Source organism: Momordica charantia (assembly GCF_013281855.1).
Source record: "Momordica charantia cultivar OHB3-1 chromosome 11 unlocalized genomic scaffold, Mcharantia_2.0 BLBB01000011.1, whole genome shotgun sequence".
Lineage (NCBI taxonomy): Eukaryota > Viridiplantae > Streptophyta > Magnoliopsida > Cucurbitales > Cucurbitaceae > Momordica > Momordica charantia.
In genome coordinates, this window is record NW_028275159.1 from 7,312,464 (window position 1) to 7,332,703 (window position 20,240).

General features: G+C 34.6%; 4 protein-coding genes across 4 annotated transcripts; 3 read left to right on the forward strand and 1 right to left on the reverse strand.

Annotated features, from left to right (window-relative positions):
* Positions 1-15: 15 nt before the first annotated feature.
* LOC111010467 (Tetratricopeptide repeat (TPR)-like superfamily protein) lies at positions 16-2,045 on the reverse strand. The gene has a single exon (XM_022283915.2). It carries the CDS (start codon positions 1,858-1,860, stop codon positions 232-234), a length of 1,629 nt encoding a protein of 542 aa, XP_022139607.1. The 5' UTR covers positions 1,861-2,045; the 3' UTR covers positions 16-231.
* A 4,497-nt stretch (positions 2,046-6,542) lies between these two features.
* ERF4 (ethylene responsive element binding factor 4) lies at positions 6,543-7,409 on the forward strand. The gene has a single exon (XM_022283914.2). It carries the CDS (start codon positions 6,626-6,628, stop codon positions 7,208-7,210), a length of 585 nt encoding a protein of 194 aa, XP_022139606.1. The 5' UTR covers positions 6,543-6,625; the 3' UTR covers positions 7,211-7,409.
* Positions 7,410-11,830: 4,421 nt separating this feature from the next.
* LOC111010603 (Yippee family putative zinc-binding protein) lies at positions 11,831-14,626 on the forward strand. The gene is made up of 5 exons (XM_022284087.2): positions 11,831-12,070; positions 12,480-12,523; positions 13,754-13,862; positions 14,165-14,220; positions 14,315-14,626. Exons 1-5 carry the CDS (start codon positions 11,975-11,977, stop codon positions 14,397-14,399), a joined length of 390 nt encoding a protein of 129 aa, XP_022139779.1. The 5' UTR covers positions 11,831-11,974; the 3' UTR covers positions 14,400-14,626.
* Positions 14,627-16,859: 2,233 nt separating this feature from the next.
* On the forward strand, positions 16,860-19,911 carry LOC111010601 (transcriptional regulator ATRX-like protein). The gene is made up of 3 exons (XM_022284084.2): positions 16,860-17,226; positions 17,657-19,363; positions 19,462-19,911. The coding sequence occupies exons 1-3, from the start codon at positions 17,179-17,181 to the stop codon at positions 19,525-19,527; spliced, it is 1,821 nt and encodes a 606-aa protein (XP_022139776.1). The 5' UTR covers positions 16,860-17,178; the 3' UTR covers positions 19,528-19,911.
* The last annotated feature ends 329 nt before the right edge of the window (positions 19,912-20,240 follow it).

Sequence of the window (20,240 nt, forward strand, 5' to 3'; positions counted from 1 at the left end):
GAACTGTATAACTCATTTACAAATAGTTCTCATCTCCAAATTTATAGGTCTGAAATAGATCTTATGACAATTCTAAAACGTCCCATCAGGTTGGAGTTCATTTTGAATCTCTAGAAGAAATTACTCAGAGCTAAATAATACAGAAATTACCCAAAAAAAAAAAGAGGAACAGAGCTGATCCCCTCTAGGTTTACCAAGTTTGTAATCTTGTGAAAGAAGATGGTTTAATTTTCACTCTCCTTTGTTATCTTCCTTTGGCTTTCCTTTCTTGCAGTTTGATTTCATGCCATTCACCAACTTTTCAGTCCTTGGCTCAAGCATCATTCCCTTCAATGTCATCTCTCTGAAATAGCGCAACCCGTCCTCTTTTCGTCCCTTCTCGTACAACCCATGAATCATTATAGTGTAAGAGCGACGGTCCGGTCCCAACCCCATCTGTTCCATTTCATTCCAAGTAGATTTAACCCTTTCCTGAATGTCCCAGTCCATGTACAATCTCAAAACCAGGTTGTATGTGTCAATGGTCATCTTGCAGCCACTTCTTTCCATCCGCTGCAAGAGTACAGTAACTTCCTCCGGTTCTCTCGACGACCCAACTAAATAGCTGAAAGTCACTGAATTCGGCCAACAGCTCTCTTTTCCCTTCTCCATTTCATCCAAAAGCTCATTAACCTTCTCCATCCTCCTAATCTTACACAAGTGTTTTATGAGAGTGTTGTAAGTCGCTACATTTGGAACACAACCTCTCTCATTCATTTCGCTGAAGATCTCCAGAGCTTCAGGAATCCTTTTCTTGAAACAAAGTGCATCAATGATGCAGTTGCAGATCACCACATCTGGTTTCAAACCCCTTCCCCACATGGCTCTAAACAACTTCAGAGCTGTCCCCAACTTTCCCTTCTTTGTCAATGAGTTTATCAAAGTCCCATAAGTGTATATATCAGGCTCGCATTTTGATTCGATTATCTCGCGCCAAAACCGCTTGGCCTCATGAACATTCCCCAGTATACACCAACCATTGAGGACGATGTTCCTCGTCTTTATATCTGGATGAAACTCGTGCTTCTTGGAGTGCAGCAATGTCTCTGCAACTTCTACATGCTTGTATCTGCATAACCACATTAAAAGTGACTGAAACGCAACCAAATTCATCTCCAGCCCGAGTTCTTGCCGTTTGTGGAAGATCCCAATTGCTTCCTCCACTTTATGTGCTGCAGCATATCTATTAAGAAGAACTGAATAAGTTCCCTCGTTTATGAGTTCTTTTCTTTGTGACATTTCTACAAACACTTCGTCTACTTCGTCGAATCGTCGGAATTTTCCAAGAATGTCGAGAATCTCGTTGTAAATAACAGAACCAGGGGAGTATTCATCTTCTCCACCTCCTTTCGAAACCCAATTGAAGAAAATGAAGGCGGGTTTCCAATCCGATCGATGCCTCCCCAGCACATTGAGAACAAAATCATCGGTTAACACAAGCCCGCACAGATTAAGAGCCCTCTCGATCTCCTCCACTGGTTTATCTCTTCTAAATTTGAGGACGTTTTGGACATAAACAGCAGATTGGTCATCTCGAAGAACATCGATCGATTCATCTGAATCAGCAACCGAGTTCGAAACCCTAGTTCTTCCATCCACTTGTGGGTGATGAACTCCATGGTTTCTGGGCCGAGGTCCGAGATTTGGGTCCTCGCGACCACGGAAATGATGAATCTGGTCGGAGACGCCGGAGAAGCGCCGGTGTGAACCGGGAGTGTGAGGAAGAAGATATTTTATCAGGTTTGATCGGAACCCTAATTCGAATATTGGCTGGAAATTTTGCCGCGTAATCTTCCTCCACAATGGGAATTTGAACCTCATCTCGAATCCTTCGATTACAAATCGTTCTGCTTTTGACACTCATTATGATCCATAATCCATTCCTTTAAAAATAGAAGAGTATTTCTCTTTCTACGTTTCTCTCACGAATCTGTCAAAACTTTAGTAGTCAGTCCCTAAGAACTGAAGTTTGACTCATTATATTGGTCTCAAACGTTTGAATGAATTTTGATGGAATAAGTAAAGGAGGAGATTTATGCTAGCTTGGGAATTCAGCTAGTAATCCTCATTGAATTTAGTAAATGTGATAATTTGGTCCTAGTTTCAATTTAATTTTATATTTTTAGTCTTTATTCTCATTTTTTAGCTGAGACGTCCCTCCTAATTTCATATAGCATTAGGCTCTAACAACGTAGATCTTCAAGGGGTGGTTAGGTTTAAAATTTTAAAAAATATCTCTAGGTAATGCATGTCTGAAAAAAGATGTTGGAAATCATAGATAAATTGTGTTCGGTTTCGGCAAGGGAATATTATCAGATTTTCGTGGACATAAATGATGTTTGTGTTTGTTGTTGCATGAAAATGTTACCAAACTTGCATATAAATAAATGATATTTGTATTTAGTTTGAGCGGTTATTTTCAACAATTTTATGCATTTATAGAGTATTAAAATTAATCCAAATTAATATATGTTAAGTAGTTGATCTATTTAGCAATTACATTAAGTAATTTAATATATTTAATAGATTACTAATTAATTAATATTTTCATTAAATACTTAATTACAAAAATGAATTAAGTGTATATTTTGATTAGTCTATTAATTATTATTAATTTATTACAATTTAATGATTACAGACATTATTATCAATTAATTTATTTTTTATTTAATATGATTGAGTATAAAATTCATTTAAACATTATAATTAATTTAAATTAATTAAACTTAATGAAATTCAAAACAAAAAAAAAAGTTAATTATTCACGAATTAAGAACTTCAACCAAAACGGTCTCTAATTAATCATACTAGTTGAAATATATGAATATGAGTGGAACTTTAAAGCATTATTTTTCTTAGTTCGATATTGTAATTGGAAATATTCGAACCTCCTGCATTTGAGTAAAAGGTAGAATATTTTAATTAACCAATTCAACTGTATTTTCATTTGTGTAAATCCTTTTGAAATGCAATTGGAAGTAACTTTTTGTTTTTATTTTCTTTTGACTAAATTAAACTTAAAATTAAATCCTGGACTAAAAAAATAATTTTACTCGAAAGTATCTATAATTATATAACTTTGATGGCGATACTATTCCAATTGAGATCCAAATATGACTTTTGATTTGGTGTTTTTTTTATTCAAATATTTGAGTGAATCCACTTATCCAAACATTAAAAATAGTTAAATTACACGAAATATTCATGAACTTTGGGATAAATTTCAATAATCCGTCTAAACTTTTAAAAGTTTCACTTTTACTATTAAAATAGTAAGACAATGACTTGCAAAATAGTGGTACTTGTGAGATTTTAGGTATACCTATCAATTTTCAAATATGTAATTTGGATTATATCCTTATCATTTAAAAACTTCATTAGCTTCCTCACATAAAATGGAGATGAAGTTATGATTTTATTGGTAAGTAGTAAAAAAGATCAAAGAATCTTAGTCACATTTAAAATGACGTTATACAGTAATTTGACAACAGACAAATAAAATTGGAGATTGGAGTAAAATATTGTTTTCTCTTCCCATGACACAAAATGTGGGGGTGAGAGATCTAATTCACTATTACCGCGTTGAGCTATGCTCGTTTTGGCGTATAAACATTAGATTAATTCTATATTTTATCTGTTCAGAATACGGTAGTAATAAATAATAAAATAAAGTATGAGAGCCAAGTTTCATATGTTCTTTGCGGTCTATTTACCTCCTCAAAAATTTTTGTTTCTCACATTTTTTCATCATGAAAAGATGAAACAATATTTTACTCTAATCTTCAAATTTGTTTCATCATAAATCCATCTTTCATTTTAAGAGCTAATAAAATGGTTGTTTTAAAATAATTTCAACGGTTCATAAGAGTTTTTTTTTTTTTTTAATAAGATGGAGATTTGAACTCACGACTTTTTGATATGAAATAGTTAAAATGAAGTTTTTTAAATAATAAAGGTATAATGAAAATATATACTAAAGTTTAGGGGCATAAGTAAAATTTGAAAACTTGGCTATAGACTCATATGTACCACTATTTAACAAGTCACTGTCATGTCACTTTTCCATCTTCGTCTTGATAGTTGGTAGATACCATGGTTAGTTTTGAAACAAGTTATAAAGTTTATGATTAAAAATAGTACTTAATTTTGAACGTCTAAGAATATTATTGAAACTTACCTTAAAAACTTGCAAGAAAATATTCGTATTGGCGACAAGTGTAGTTGAGGTTGATTATTTATTTGCAATGAAATTACTTTATCATAAAATACCGCATAATTTCCGACAAATTGAATACCATTCACTTATTCTACAGTGTTTTGAAAAAAAAAATATATTCCTTACTTGTATAATAAGTTTTTTCTTGCAAAAAGAAAACAGGTAGAGATAAGAAAATAATTTTGCTCAGCTTCAACTAATTACTTGCAAGCTAATTAAATACATTCTAGATTAATAATTCTTTAAAAAATATTTATAAATCAAAATTTAAAAATCAAAAGTCATCCCAAACCCACTCTAAAAAATATCTATATAATTTTAGTTTAAATTACAAATTTAACTTCTATGTTCGTTGTGTGAATCTTGTTTCTAATGGTTTTAAAAATGTCAATCTAATCTATGTAGCTTGATACTTTCAATTTAGTTCTTAGGATTTAAAAAATTTAAATTTGGTCCATATAGTTTATTCAAACTTTACAAATTGTCCTTACCGTAATTATAATGTCACATTTGTTTACGCGACAATCAGAAGATATTTTCTACTCAACTAACCATGCTTGTTGACAACATTAAAATTTATGGCCAGTAAAAATTTCCAATTGAAAATTTTGAAATTCTAAGAATGAAATTGAGCCTCAAATATCCGTGCCTTCTCCTTCTACGGTGATTTTGAGTTCAGTCATATCTCCAGGAAGGACAACTTTTTAGCTCACAAGCTAACTGTCGATGAGTGACTAGGATCTTATCACCAATGTAGTCCACGTGGCATCTCTCGTTCTTGAATGAAAAGCTTTATTATTTTTCAGAAAAAGAAAGAAGAATGAAATTGAGACAAAGCCTAAAGTATAAAGATTAAAGGTGTAATTTAATTTAAGTAATAATTTTGTATGAATGGTGGTGGAGTTGACGTGGCAGCATCAGAAGGTACAGGGAAGTACAGCCGTTGGATGGGAACGTACAGTCTTTGATGTGCAAAAGTAAGACTTTCTTTCCAATTTCCAAAACCTATACGATTTGATCCGATCCGAGTTCGACCCCACGCGGCGCCGCAAACAGGAAACCTGCTACATTTTCCCCTTTTTTTCTTCTTTCAAAATAAAATTTTTTTTTTTCCAATTTTTCTGTATATTTTCTAAATATTAACCGGTTACCGGTGGCACCAAGGGACAAAACTTGCCACGTGATGCACGGACAGATCCATCTCCACCGCCGTTGGGAATCCGCCGCCCCTTTATTTATACCTCTCCGCGTGGCCACAAAATCCACCTTTCCAAACTTTATAAATTAAATACTATTTTCATTTCACAGCATTTAGCAATAATGTGGGTCTATTAATGTACTCTTAAATTTTATTTTATTTTTACCAATTTTAGTCTGCCGCTTCCAGAAAGAAAATTGTTAATTGTTAATTCTTTAATTTTTTCAGAAAATTATTTTTATCTCTAAACATTTTAAACCTATAATTTAGGTTCGATTTAGCGTGACTATTATGATTTGACTTTTATATTTTCATAAATTATATGCGGGTTTTGCTTACAATTATTTTTTGTATGTTTTAATTTTTATTTAAAATATATTTGGATTTTTTAACCAAATTTTAAAATTAAAAATAAAAATTCGAAAACTGGTTTTTTAGTTTTTAAAATTTAACTTAAATTTTGAGGACGTCCTTGAAAAAGAGATGTAAAAAACAATTATTTATATTTGCTGTGAGTACATATATTATCTATTGGTTAAAAACGAAATATAAATTAGAACCAAAATGTTTATTAAAATGAATAGCTACCCTAAAAGTTTATAAATCGAAAATTTTAAACAAAAATAAAAAATTTAATTTGATAAGTATAACAAGTCAGATTCGAGTTCACGGCTTTTTTTTAAGACGTACCTTAAATTTTCTCTCTCCTTTTGCCCTAAGTTAATGTTAGGCAAATAAAAATTTAATTATAAACGAATTAAAATTGAAATTTAAGATTGAAGATTTAAACCAATAATGAATTGAAGGAGCAGCTACGAAAGAGAGAGGTACCTTAAATTTCCCCTCTCCTTCCACGTTAGAGCATCTCACGCGCCGCGCGGGCCCCACCGGCGACGAGGAAGCGGCGCGGCGGCAAGAAGTCGGTCAAACGCCTCGTTGACCGAGCTTTGGCTGAGCTTCCTTTCATTTTCTTTTTTAATTTTTTTTCTCTTAAAGGCTGCGTGAGGGCACGTGCGGTGTGCGTGATTTAGACGCTCCCGTTTTACGCTACAAATTTCTAAATTTCCTTCCTATATAACCCCTCCCCTCTCCCTTAATTTTTCCCTCAAATTTCAACTCATCGCATTCTCTCTCTCTACAACTTCTTTTTTATTAACCAAACTGGGCCCAATATGGCTGCCGGAGATCGGCCGACATCCTCCTCCGCCGCCGTGACTCCCGAGATCCGTTACCGCGGCGTCAGGAAGAGGCCGTGGGGCCGTTACGCCGCGGAAATCCGGGACCCCCGTAAGAAGACTCGCGTTTGGCTCGGCACCTTCAACACGGCGGAGGAGGCGGCGCGTGCTTACGACACCGCTGCGCGTGAATTCCGAGGCGGTAACGCCAAAACCAACTTCCCCGTTCCCGCCGAGTTCGCCGTCCTCGTCGGCGAAAATCACTACCGTAAATCGGCCTGCAGTAGTCCCAGCCAGAGCAGCACCGTCGACTCCTCCTCCCCGTCGCCGGCGCCGCCGCCCGTGGATCCGGCTCTCACTCACTTCATCGACGGCGGCGCCATTTCACGCCCAATTTACTTCTTCGACGCGTTCGCCCAGGCGGAGAAGACGAGTGACTTTCACCGGACCGTCACCGTCGCCGTTGCCGGCGGATCAGCGAGTGACTCTGATTCGTCCTCTGTAGTAGTTGATTTCAACCATACTCGGAAACCGCGGCCGTTGGATTTCGACCTGAATCTTCCGGCAGTAGAAGTTGCGTAGGGATCCGGTTTTTTTGTTATAATTGATCATCTAATTTTCTAATTCGCGTCCGTAATCCATTTTTAGGTTTGAAGGAAATATATTCGGCCGGAATGAGATTGAAACTAAAGAAATTAGGTTTTAAATGTTTGTGTTGTATAGATCATGACCAGGGAATTCCTCCTTCCACTTTGAATGAAGAGATTTCGTTTTTCTTTTCTTTTGTTGATTAAATCAATTGCGCTTTGGTTTTTTTATTTAATTGAATTCCTTTCGTTTTCTTGGAACTTTCTGGGATTTAGAGCAGATCTGGTTTCGCCGGCACCGTTGGGCGGCACGGAGCACGAGAGCCGCCCTGGGTCGGTCGTTTGAGTTTTTTTTTTAATAAATAAATTGGATTCGATTAATTATCCTTGCCCGCGTCGGCCGTTGTGGGGCGGCGGGGGCCCATAAATGAAATCATTTCAATAACAGGAGAGAGAGAAAAAAGTATTATATATATATATTTAACACGAGGGAATGTGATCGAGAATATTTCTATTTTTTGGATAGGTGGGCGAGAGTTCGAATACTGTGGTACTCATAATTTGATTTCTTAATCAAGTCACAAATATCAAACTTAATATATATATAGTGTATAATTATTGAAATTGTGTTTTTTTCTATTATATCTGTAGTCTCTAAACCAGTTTACGTGCACATCGATTAATCAAACGGAATAGCAGTTTGATCCTACAATATTTATTGTAAAAAAATATATATGAAATAATTACTCATGTAGGTGATCATTATAGGATATCAACTAAAATTTTGATGTTAATTATCATTTTAACACTTATCATACATGCAAACTATCATATTTAACTATCATATTTAAGAGTTAGGTTTGAAATCAGTTACCACATGATTATTCAATATACACAATTATTGTGACAAATAAGGGTTTAACTAATTAAAATAGGTTAATTATCATTTTTTTTTGTCGTAGCTTGTTTCTCAATACCCACAATTTGGTATTTTGCATTAACATGTTATAATAAATTAATGGGATACTAGATGTTAGTAGCTCACCAATTTCAACCAATCTCTAAAAACTCCATTAATACCAATTTCTATGATAAATTTTTCTTACAAAATTTTCAAATAAAAGCTAAACATAAGGACTGATTTGATAGAAATAAAAAAAAATTAATAAAGTTTAGAATAAAAATTAATTTAATTGTAAAAATTCAATTATATTAAAAAATAAAAGATAATATTGAAAAAATAATTAATGAATAATAAATGGATGAGAAGAGAAGTGAGAAATGCAACCGCGCAGGTTCATGATGGAAGGCGTGGGGGCGCACTTCTGTTCCTTTTTACTGTACCAATCTGACCGGCCCTCGTGATCGGCGTGGTGGCTGTCATTTCACGACACGTGTCCTTAAGATGTTCCGGATCCAACGGCTCAAATTTTTCTTGTTCCTCCCACAATTCTCTCCAACAAAAAACATTTAATACTTTTGCAGGCGGCATATACTACGTCACCTGCGTATTTCTCCACATTTATTATTTATCCAAAAGTAAATTCGTGCCACGCCACCATAGGTAATAAATAAATATAATATACCACATATATTATGATATTATAACAACAATAACTCATGGATTCGGCAGCCATATTAAAAAGAAACATAACTATTAAATATAGAATTTACTTCATAATAGTTCAGATTCGATTTTTTATCCTATATATTGTTGTATTGAAAAAAAAATCATAACATTGATAAATTATGAGAAGTTAATATTAAAGTTGTAAAACTCTTGTGATTTTTTTAATAAATATTTTAGGATTGTGCAAAATGGTAAATTACAAAATATATATTATATTAACTTGTGAACTTAGAATGATTGGGTTTGAATTTTTAAAATTATGTTGAATTTAAAAAAACATCAAATAAATTCATAAACTTTCATCCTCGTCTAATATATTTTTACTTTTGTTTATAATCTATTTTAACTTATCGTGACAATTTTAAAAATTCATAAACTCATTATATACAAAATTTAAAGTTTATAATCATGACTAAAACTTAAAATTTTGACCCGCTAGTTTAAATAAGACAAATATACATTAGACATACCATTTAAATTTAAAGTTTCTTTTAAAAGTTATAGACTTATTAATAAAAAATGCAATTTAACTGATTGTAATTTATAAATATCAATCTGCAATAGATTTTCATAAACTCCTAAACCGATACAACAATTAATTAATAAATAAATCAACTAAAATCTTGGTGCGAATCTTCTAGTTTTTTATTTTATTTTTTATAAATAAAAATGAAGAACGAACGAGTCCAAATCTTCTTTTTCAAAAATTAATATGATTGTGTTCTTTTAAGGCCAACAGCAAAAGGAGATGCGTCCACGTGGCGGAGAGCAGTCCCCTCGGCTCGTAGGTGGGTCCCATTATCCGCGTCGCGTGGAACCCGTCTTAACGCGGCTGTGCGTTGTGGCGGTGCTGGATCCGTAAGCAAAGCCCAATCATTTGGGTCCACGTCAGCGTATGTACGGATAAACAAAGGGTAGGTCGGCTGTTGTGGCGGTGAGGTGTCTGAATAAGACAGACCAGTTAAGCCGGCGCGTCGGCAGATCTAAAAAGTTGGGCGCGGGGATGACTTTGATTCAGCCCTGCCACGTGTATTTTTGCGTTTTTCTTAATTTTGGGTTATTTATTATTTCGATTTATTTATTTATATTTCAGCGGCGGTTGTTAAAGAGATGGGGCGGCTGGGAGCGTGTGCGGCTTTAAAGCTGCATTTCTGTTGGGGTGTCAGGTAACCGACCCGCTGTCTTTAGTTCTCTTTGGATGATTTCGACTTTATTTCATTTTTGTTTATTTTATCTTCTATGTTTTTCAATTTTTGTTAATTCCAAAGTCTTCCTATAGAAAAAAAGCCCCTTGGAGAAAAAACTACAGCCACGAGGAAAAATTATACAGCGAAAAGTTATTACAATCACACATATTTTTATTTTTAATTCTAATTACACAAAACACTCTCTTAACTAGAACTATTATACATATATAAGATTTAAATATTTTAATTGGATGATTAAAACTCAAAGTTATAAGCTCTTTTTATAATAATTGTAACATACATTTTTTTTTTTTACCTTTTCGACGTGGGACAACTTCATTCCATCATTACTTTTCCAACGTAGGACAACTTCTATTCGAATATTTTGCCAAAACCCTGGTCTCTTTGCTTCTTATAAATGAACATTTTGATCTTTTTGTTTTTGTTTTTATCTCATTTATTTCAATAAAAATTTTAACATGATACTTCACTCGCTAATTTTTTTGAAATGTAACAATAAGTTTGTATGCAAAGGTTCCCATTGTGTATAAAATTTTGGAAATAGAAATCAAAATAGTAATTTTTTTAAATTACAATGACTAAAATAAACGTTTCGAAAGTACGAAAAGAAAATATAGGGAAAAAAAATAGTATTTGAATATTGTTTTTAATTTAACCTGAAAAAAAAAAGGAAATTTTGAAGGATCACACATGGCGGTCACACCCTTTTTCTCTTTTGTTTGAATATAGTTTCAATGGTTTAACTAACCTCCAAAGTCACGTTAATACTTAGTTTAAATTCTTCCTCAAATTAAAATTAAAATTTATTTTATATTGATTCATAAACTTTAGATATTATATTATGTAAATAACTTTTAATTTTTAAATACTCTCTATTTTAGTTATTAATCTTGTTTATAAACTAATACCTTACCTACTAACTGCTCTTGGCTGTATATGTTGATTTTTGGATGGGGAAATAATTGTCGAAAATGATCTCTCCTCGTGTCAATACACTATTTGACCTCTATGAATAAATGTGAATAATAGAGAATGAGAACCTAAAAATACATACGAAGAAGAATTTGGATATCGGTGTAATGCTTAGAAAGCATTTTATGATTCTTTAAGTTCGATCAGAGTTGTTCTACAGGAAGATAGATAATCATTACTTCATCGTGATTGGATGTTTAACTAGTCATCTATGTCTATGACTAAATACCTAATATATCACAAACAATTATCTAATCTTTAAAGATGCATCGTTTGATTATTGAGTGGTTGAATGTGAACAATCTTTCAAGACATGTCTTTTAAGCTAGACTATACTAGGATAAGCCCTCTCGCCTACTTAGGGATGTATATATTATGTGTTCATAAACATCTTTTTACGGTAAACTAGGTATATGCTTGCTCTACATTTCTCTCGTTGAAATATACAATATCTTGTCATATCTTACTATGCATATAATTTGTAATATGTTAATGACCTCATCAACAAATATCACGTGAATGTATTACGCTCCGAGAATTTCACCCATAATAATAGTAAATATCCAAATATATATCTATGCTAAGTTTATGCTAAATAATTTATAAAGAAAACTAAAGAGGAAGACCAAAATAATAATTTTATGCAAAATTGAGAGACTAAATATTTGAAAGTTGAAAGATCACCATATGAAAGAAAAACAGAAAAAAAGAGCATTGGGCCCAGAATTCAACCCATCGTCTCTGTGTCCAATGGGCCAGACCTTCAGCTTCTTCTCACCTCTACAATGGCGGTATCCGTGTCCTTCACCTACTGGAAGATGGACGGAATTAGGGGAAAAAGGCGGTTCTCAATTTCTCGAGGTTACAATTTTTTCTCGATTCAAGCTACTACTTCTGTTTACTACAGATTAGAGATTACCAGTACTGCTAGGGCAGGTGTCGCTGAGCGATGGGGCGGATTTTTGTTGTTGAAAGGGAAGGGAGGTCGTACAGATGCCGGTTCTGCAACACGCAGTTAGCTCTCGCCGACGACCTTGCCTCTCGGGTGGGTATATTCTTGGACTCCGACGATTTTATGATTTGTTGATGGTGTTTTTGTAGAGTAATTGCTGCTTTAGATACTTAATTATCTTAGTTTTCAGAGCATAATCTTCGTCGAATCTTGATTATAACTGCTTTCCCAGTGATTGCTATTGAAATGGAAGTGGTCGATAATTGAAACTCTCTGGCACTGCCAGATTTTGAGCTTGAAAAGTTGAAATCACCCTTCAGAGTCTTGGTACTCTCAGACGGGATAACAATTTCAAGTTGAAATATGCTTTCGCTGAAACTTGTCATTAAAGAATAGGAATGTGTTTTACATTTCAAACAGCCCCTTGTGTGTGTGTGTGTGTGTGTGTTTACTTTTTTTTTCACTGAAGTTTGTCTTATCCTTTTCGCTCTTATTTGATTAGGCCTTTCATTGCCGCCGTGGAAAAGCATACCTTTTCAATTATGCGTGAGTTCTCTATCTTTTGGTCGGAGCTGCTGTTTGTTTTTCTTCGTTGATTTATTAGTACAGTTACCATGCACTCGCACATTGGACTAATTTATATATTAATGTCGCTGTCGCTGACCATTATGTATTTAAGTCATGGTTCATGTAGAGTACGTAGGTAGACAAAGCTAAGCCATAGTACTGATATTGGTATTGGTTCCATAAGGGCTTATTCGAAGTAATCATCAGCATTCAGGACTTTTTGGCTAAGGGGCAGTCACCGATCAGGTTTTCCGCTAGAGCTGGCTAGGAAAGACAGTTAGATATTCTAAATGCTTGCTATTATCAATTTTTGATTATACGAAGCATATTTTTTATTGCATAAATGTGAACAAGGAGTTTCAGCGCCCCAACAACTGCCGCGCATTCTAAATTAGTCCAAGAATTCCAGTGGTAGCATTTCTTCCTAATTGGGTTCAAGCTTAAATAGTGATGAAAGCATGTTCAAAGGAATTTTGAAGTTTGCATAGCGACAGTTCTATGAGAGCGTGTAGAGTAAAAGTGAGTAGAGCCTAGAGAGGGTGCTCAGAGAGTATGTAGAGAGAAAGTAATGGAAGAGTAAGCACAAATCCGATGAAGGTGGATACATTAACGTTTGAGTCCTGTAAAAATTAGGGGAAAAAACATTGTTGAAAGTAATTGCTTCTAGTTTTTGGAATTTGGCCGACTTAAAAACAGATAGAGAACAGATCAACTATTTGTTTCTAGTCAGTTAAATTCCAAAAAATAAAGGGCTTACCAAAAATTGTCCCGTCTATGTCCTTAAGGGGGGGTCCTAATGACAAGGGAAGTTCTCTAAGGTCTTGGGTCCAAGCATCTAGGTAAGAAGAAAGCTGCTTGATAAGTGAAAATCTTTGACATCTTTGGGAGCGTGCGAATCTTCATGGAGTAGCAGGGCGGGGCAACTGGCCCATAATATTTTTTGAGAAATTGCCTTCAGTGGAGCAAATTTAGTCGATTTCTGAACTAGGAAGGGCATTATGTAAGCCATGCAACTGAGGTGATCCTCCAAATAACCTCACTCCGGAAATTGTTGAGTCTGAATTGAAGGGAGACGCGAGCAACCGTTTTTTTCTTCCATTTCTTACATACAAAATAGTAATGTATATTGTTTACTATGTTCTTATCACTAAAAAAACCTTTTTCAGTTGGGGATTGTAGCACTTACTTTATGAAGTTCTTCATACACAGGATAAACATTTCATTGGGAGCATTGGAAGAGAGGATGATGCTCTCAGGATTGCATACTGTCGCAGACATATTTTGTTGCTCATGTGGACAAATTGTCGGGTGGAAATATGTAAACTCTCTTATTCTCTTTCAAATAACCTCCACACACAGGAACCAAATGCATTTTGTGTCAGTATTTGTATAATCAGCTATAAATTTGCATTCATTTGCCAGGCGGTTGGTCCATGATTATTTGAGGTGCGTGCAAGCTTGCCCAGACACACGGATTTCAAAAAAAAATAAATTTTGCATTCATTTGCTCCTGATGTTTGAACAAAATGCATGTAGTTGTTGTCAGTATTTGTATAATCAGCTATAAAATTGTATGCATTTGCTCCTGATCTTTATAACTCATAAATTTCTTTCATTCAGGAGGCAGCACATGAGAAGAGCCAGAAGTACAAGGAGGGCAAGTTCGTTCTTGAAAGGTCGAATTCTCTTGCCTGCAAGTTGGTTAACTCGTAAAACTTTTTTGCTTCTCGAACCGTTCTTGAATTTTTATCTGTACGTTTATTGAATCAGGGGGAGGATAATCGACGACATTGAATTCTCAACTGGCTTCTACATAGACACTCGGTCTGGTATGAGTGATAGTGAAGATAATTAAGGGCATGATATTATATTGTTATTAAATATAGATACCATATATTATGAAGGTAAGTAGGACTAGGACTAGGGACTTGATATTATAGTGTTATTAGATATCATATACTATAATAATCATTAAACGATGAATGTTCAGGTTCTGTATATAATCTAATAATGTCTGGACTCTGGACTATGTGAATGTAGGGTTCTCTAGATGAGGATGCTGTTTCGCTCCATTTGACTCAATTTGGTTCGTAAACTTTTTAGGTATTTTTTTTTGCGTTTTTCTTTTTGAGAATATTAGGTAATAAATACGAGGTCAAGTCCTTGGATAAGATAAGAGAAGCTAACTATTGAGTTATTCTCATGTTTGATGTGTTTTCACTAGACTGAGGGGCCGATGATAACTCCTCTCGAACATTTAACATTTCAATCTTTTATATATGATTTAATTTAAGTTTGTAAATGTGTCAAAATGCTCCGAGGTTAAGGGAATTCTACTTCCTCTCAAAAGTCATAAAAGTTCGTAGGTTCGCCTCGGAACCATTAAAAAAGAGTGAAATGAACCTTTAATTTTAATTTTTATAGGATGGTTTAATTTTCAAGAATGGAAATTTATGAATAATGGTATATTTTAACAATTTTAAAATTTAAATTTATTGACGTCAATAATTATTGGTCTCTTAACTTTTGCATTTATTAAGTTTTTATTCTTAAAAACTTTCAAAGGTTTAAGTTTCAATTTTTTTTTCTCTCTTAAATCTTTTATGGCAAAGGTTAAGTTTTAATTCTTAAACTTCCATAAAAATTTTATTTGAATTGTCATTAAATCATTGAGCAAAAACTTGGTAGATGGATATTTTTTTGTTCATTTAAAAAAATCTAACTGGTATGTATACCTATCCTGTACAATATTTGAATTTACATCTGGGTTAGGTTTTAAAAGATGAAAATCTAGATTAATGGTAAAATTGCTAATGATTAATGGTAGGTGTAGGACTAAAATAATTTTGGTTTAAATCTATTTCGATATCTAAACTTTTAGTATTTTTCTATTTTGGTATTTGAATTTTTAAAATATTTATGGTCTCTAAACTATAATGCTTATTGCATTCTAGTCTCTAAACTTTAATGATCTCGTCTCTAAATTTTAAAATGTCTATTTAAGTCATTTAAGCCTTTAAAGATAACTATTTTGGTTATTGCGGTTGTTAGGTAAAATATGAATAATCCAACTTTAAATATGTGTATTAGGCTATTAGCATGTAGATGTGTGCATATATTGGGATCATATAGATTGATTAAGGCAGACACTTGGTAGATAGATACTAGATAATAGAATAACAGTAACGACCAAAACAATTACTTTTTGAAAATTGAAGATTAAAATAGATATTTTGACGATTCCTTTACTTCGGCACCATATAAAGTTTCTCGAACAACGTAATATCTCACAGATAGGATTGCATACTTGATCATCCGATACTATGGAGGATAATTGAAAAAAAAATAGTAGATCTATTCCGCCTAAGATGGAAATGAACTAGAGTTATGACCTTATAATCTATAATTTGATGATCGAGTCCATTCACTTGAAAAAGAAAATGTTACATACTAATGCATTTGATTCCACAACCATAGGTTTCAATGTACAAGACCACCTTTTGGGCCTAAACCATTAATGAGATACCACTTTGGAAGAGTTAGAATTCTAACATTGTGTCAACGCCTATGGAAAAGATTGTGCCTTCCACGATGAAATCTGACAAGTGAGATTTCGAGTTAGTGTTTACATAATCTACCTAACCTATGTCAATTTTGGCGGACGTGCTCCACTCTAGTGAACTTATGTAGTCCGAGGTAGAATTTGATGTTCAAATAACAATGAAGGTGAAGTAGGGTAAGGAACAACAAATTTCTTCCTGATAAACAGGGTTTTTTTTTTTTTAGTTTGGAAACTAAAATAGATATTTGAAATTTTCAAACACCAAAATAGAATAAACCTCCTTTATGTACAAATACTTTCCAAGTAAAGTTTATAATTAAGATAAAATATTCGAAAATTTAGAAATGAAAATACTTTTTTCTAAATAAAAATATTTGAAAATATCTATGTTGGTTTTATCGTACATTTATGTTATTCGATCGTGCCACGTGATAAGCCTATTGCCTTAGTGTGTAAAGGATATCTTCCAAGTCAAATACGTCTAAGAGATCATTTAAGCTTATTTCGAAAAGTTAATGACCAAAAGTACTAGATTTTGAAATATAGGAGACCAAGGTGATTGTAGGTATTTTTTTTAGTACAACGAGTGTAGTGGGAGATTCGAACTCATAACTTCTCGATCAAATTGATATGGGCTCGTTGGCAAATGACACGTGGTAATAGAAATTTCGACTTTTTAATATGATATATAACTTAAACAGAGTTTAGGCCTCACGAAAATAGTAGCCGAGGATGAAAGAGGAAAAAGTATTTATTTGGTAGCGGAATGGTATTTGTGCAAAACTTAGCTATTGAAATGTAACACGAAATAAGTTTGGAAAGATTTTGGCGTGAAGGACGCGGGTTGGCGAAGGAAGAACAAGAACAGGCCTCCTCTTAGCGATGAAATCCTCCGAAAACAGAGCAACCCTGCATTAAGCTCGAAGCCATCCAGTTCTCAAATTTCCAAACCCTAATTCCCACATTCAAACCGATTCTTGTTCTTTTGCATTCTATTTTCCCTTTTTTCTTCTTCTTTTTTTCATCTGTTTTTTCTTTCTTGGGCGTCGTAGTTGCATTGCAGGTGTTCCAGATGGGAAAATCCCGCAAGAAGGAGCGTTCAAAGACTTCTTCATCCCAGGTACTCTTTGTCTCTCTCTCTCGCCGAATGTGTTCTCTACGTTGCTATGTCAATTGGATTTGTCTTTATTTCCCCCTCTTTTGTCGAAATTTCTGCCTAGTCACTGGGTAATGTTCAAAGATTACGCTATAATTTGGCTTCTGACCTGACAATTACATGTGGGAAATTTTCTATTCGTTGATTCATTTGCATGAACTTTGAGTTTGCGTAAAAGGGTTCCCTCTTCGTCTTCACTTATTTTTTCTTGGTAGCCAACTGGAAAATGTAATATTGGCATCGTGGTCGCATTAAAGATATGATTTTTTTTGTTTGTTTTCACTTTCTCTTTCTTTTCCCTCTTTTACCTCATATAAGTTTGCTTTGATGCCGATGCAAATGAAATTTGCATCCACTTTTGTTTTGTTTTGTTTTTTTGGTTCGAACCATGAAGAGAAGTAGGAGAAAGAATAGAAGTAGTAGGAAATTGAAGTCCAAGAAGCTGCGGTATCGCCACGATTCTCCCTCTTGCTCTGACACTGATTTTGAAAGTTCAACTTCACTGTCCTCTTCTAGCTCTGAGGATGATGAGAAAGTAGGAAGATCTCGATCCAATAAGCTAAAGAATGCAAAGCCTGGTAAAAAGAGAGCTAAGAAGCGATCTCGTGATGATCAAATTAGGGATTTATCTCCTCACCCCAGAAAGAGGAAGCATTCGAAGAGACACGACCGTTGCGAGGTGAAGAAGACCAACAAAAGGAAGAAGCGTAGAAGAGATGTGAGTGTTAGTGCCACGAGTAGGGACTCTTTGAGCTGCTCAACTTGTGGAGATGGGAGTACAACCAGCAATGAGAGTGAAATTGATAGGCATAGGGGCAGGTCTGGAAAGAGAAAAAGAAATAGGGGGAAGACTGAAAGAAGTAGATACAGGTCAAAGAGTCATTCACCATGCTCTTTATGTAGTGAAGGTAGTGATTATCAGAATGAGGTTGAGGATGGCAGTTATGTTGAGAACAACTTTAGACGATTAAGATCAGTAATTGTTGTAGTAGGAGAGGAAAACAAATTAAAGACGTTTGATGGGAATGAACAACAAGAAGAGGTCATGCATCATCCTGATGACGACCACCCTTCTTTTGGAGATATGGACAGTAACGATGGGATGAGTAAAAGAGAACTAGATCGTGTTACATCTAATGAGGCATCAGAGGTAGAAAACAAAAAAGAAGTGGTTATACCTGATATTAGAAACTTTTTGGTTGTAAAGGATGGTGGAGTTCAAAATGAGGGAAGCAACAATAACCATGGAGGAGTAACTAATGACCATCCTTTAAATGAAGGAAATAATGGCTCTGGAAATACTGACAGGATAAATTGTATTGATTTGGAGTCAATTTTAAGACAGAGGGCTCTGGAAAACCTAAGAAAGTTCAAAGGGGTGCCCCCAAAGAACGTAGAAACTTCTGCTAACTGCCAAGTTGATAATAGTAATGATGCGAAGCAATTGTACTCTCCTGTCTCTAATTCAGTTCGCATTAAGTCCCCTAGGGATGATGCTGAGATAAATGGTAAGGGATTCTCTGGACAAGGTGGGGGGAATGCGGTAAACCCAATGATAGTTGAGGAGAATGGTGTTGAATCTACTAATGCGATAGATTCAGCAGTTGCATCTACGCATGATCCTATCTATTCTTCACAGAACCTGGGTAAGATTTCCAGTACAAGCAATGGTATGAATGAACTAAAGCAGGATATTTCTTCATTAGACCAGGAGGCCGTAAATGACAATATTTGCCAGAAGGTGGATGCAGATATTTGTTCTACAACTAGCAGAAGCAATTTGGTTTATGCAGCTTTGAGACCCGACTCAAAAGTTGATTTCCTTGTAAAGCAGGCATCTGCTCCTCAAGAATATATCCAAACAAAGCCATCTATATCTGACATGGGTGTAGATGAGATTGCTCAAATGCAGATCCAGACGAGGAATAATGATGATCAAAACATTGTTAATGGTTTCGATTCTTCAGCTCACAAGCCTTCTTCTTCCCTTAATTATTTTTCAGGAGAAAATAGCTTGAATAAGCCCAGACATGAGAGTGGGGAAGGCTCACAGTTTGAACAGAAAACAATGTCCGTGATGAGAGGTGGTGAAATGGTGCAGGTGAGAATATTGACTAAAATTTATATATTCAACAGTAAGTATAATGATACTAGTTTATCAAGAACTTCTTAGCATGGATCTGCAATTATTCATTTCAGGTGAACTACAAGGTCTACATCCCGAAGAGAGCTCCTGCTTTGGCCAGGAGGCAACTCAAGCGGTGACACAAGATCCGTGATTATGCAGTCAATATAGGATGTTCCTGTTCATTGATCACTTTCGTTAGCAAGGAGATCCATAAGCCTTAAAACATGAACAGTAATTAGGGAAGTCAATTGTGGATATTTATGTCTGTTAAGTTGTTAGCTGTTTTCTTTCCATAACAATGATCAAAATGATCTTTTGATCTAACGAGATCCTCGTGTTTACAAAGCCTTCTTATTTAGTTTTCCTTGTGATGCCAAAACCTGGTATAGGTGAGTTGATGATCACAATTAGTTTCACCTTCTATTCTATCATGTCCTTGTGAATAAACTCAAACCTCTAAGTGGTGTCCTCTCTAAGTATTGGTGCTAAGCCTTAAGATTGGTTTCGGTTCCGGCTCCTAAGTCTTTCTTCTTTCTCTATCTTTTAGAACTTGCATGGGTGCTTTTGGTTTGGTTTGATTTGTACTTAAATCACTAGCAAGTTTCAAGATCATGGAGGCTCGGGCTGGCTATGTAGGGGAAAAGGAAGGGGGATGTTGAGGGGTGAGGAGAGAGTGAGAGAGGAAATTACTTTAACGAGATACGGATGAGATTGTTTTATTTCATGGATTAAGTTGTTTAGATTTAAGTTGAATATATTGTGGATTTTACTTGTAACATATTATGGATTTTTTTGCAAGTTGAATATTTTATTAACCATGGATCTCAACGAAATCTTGTCTTTAACGATG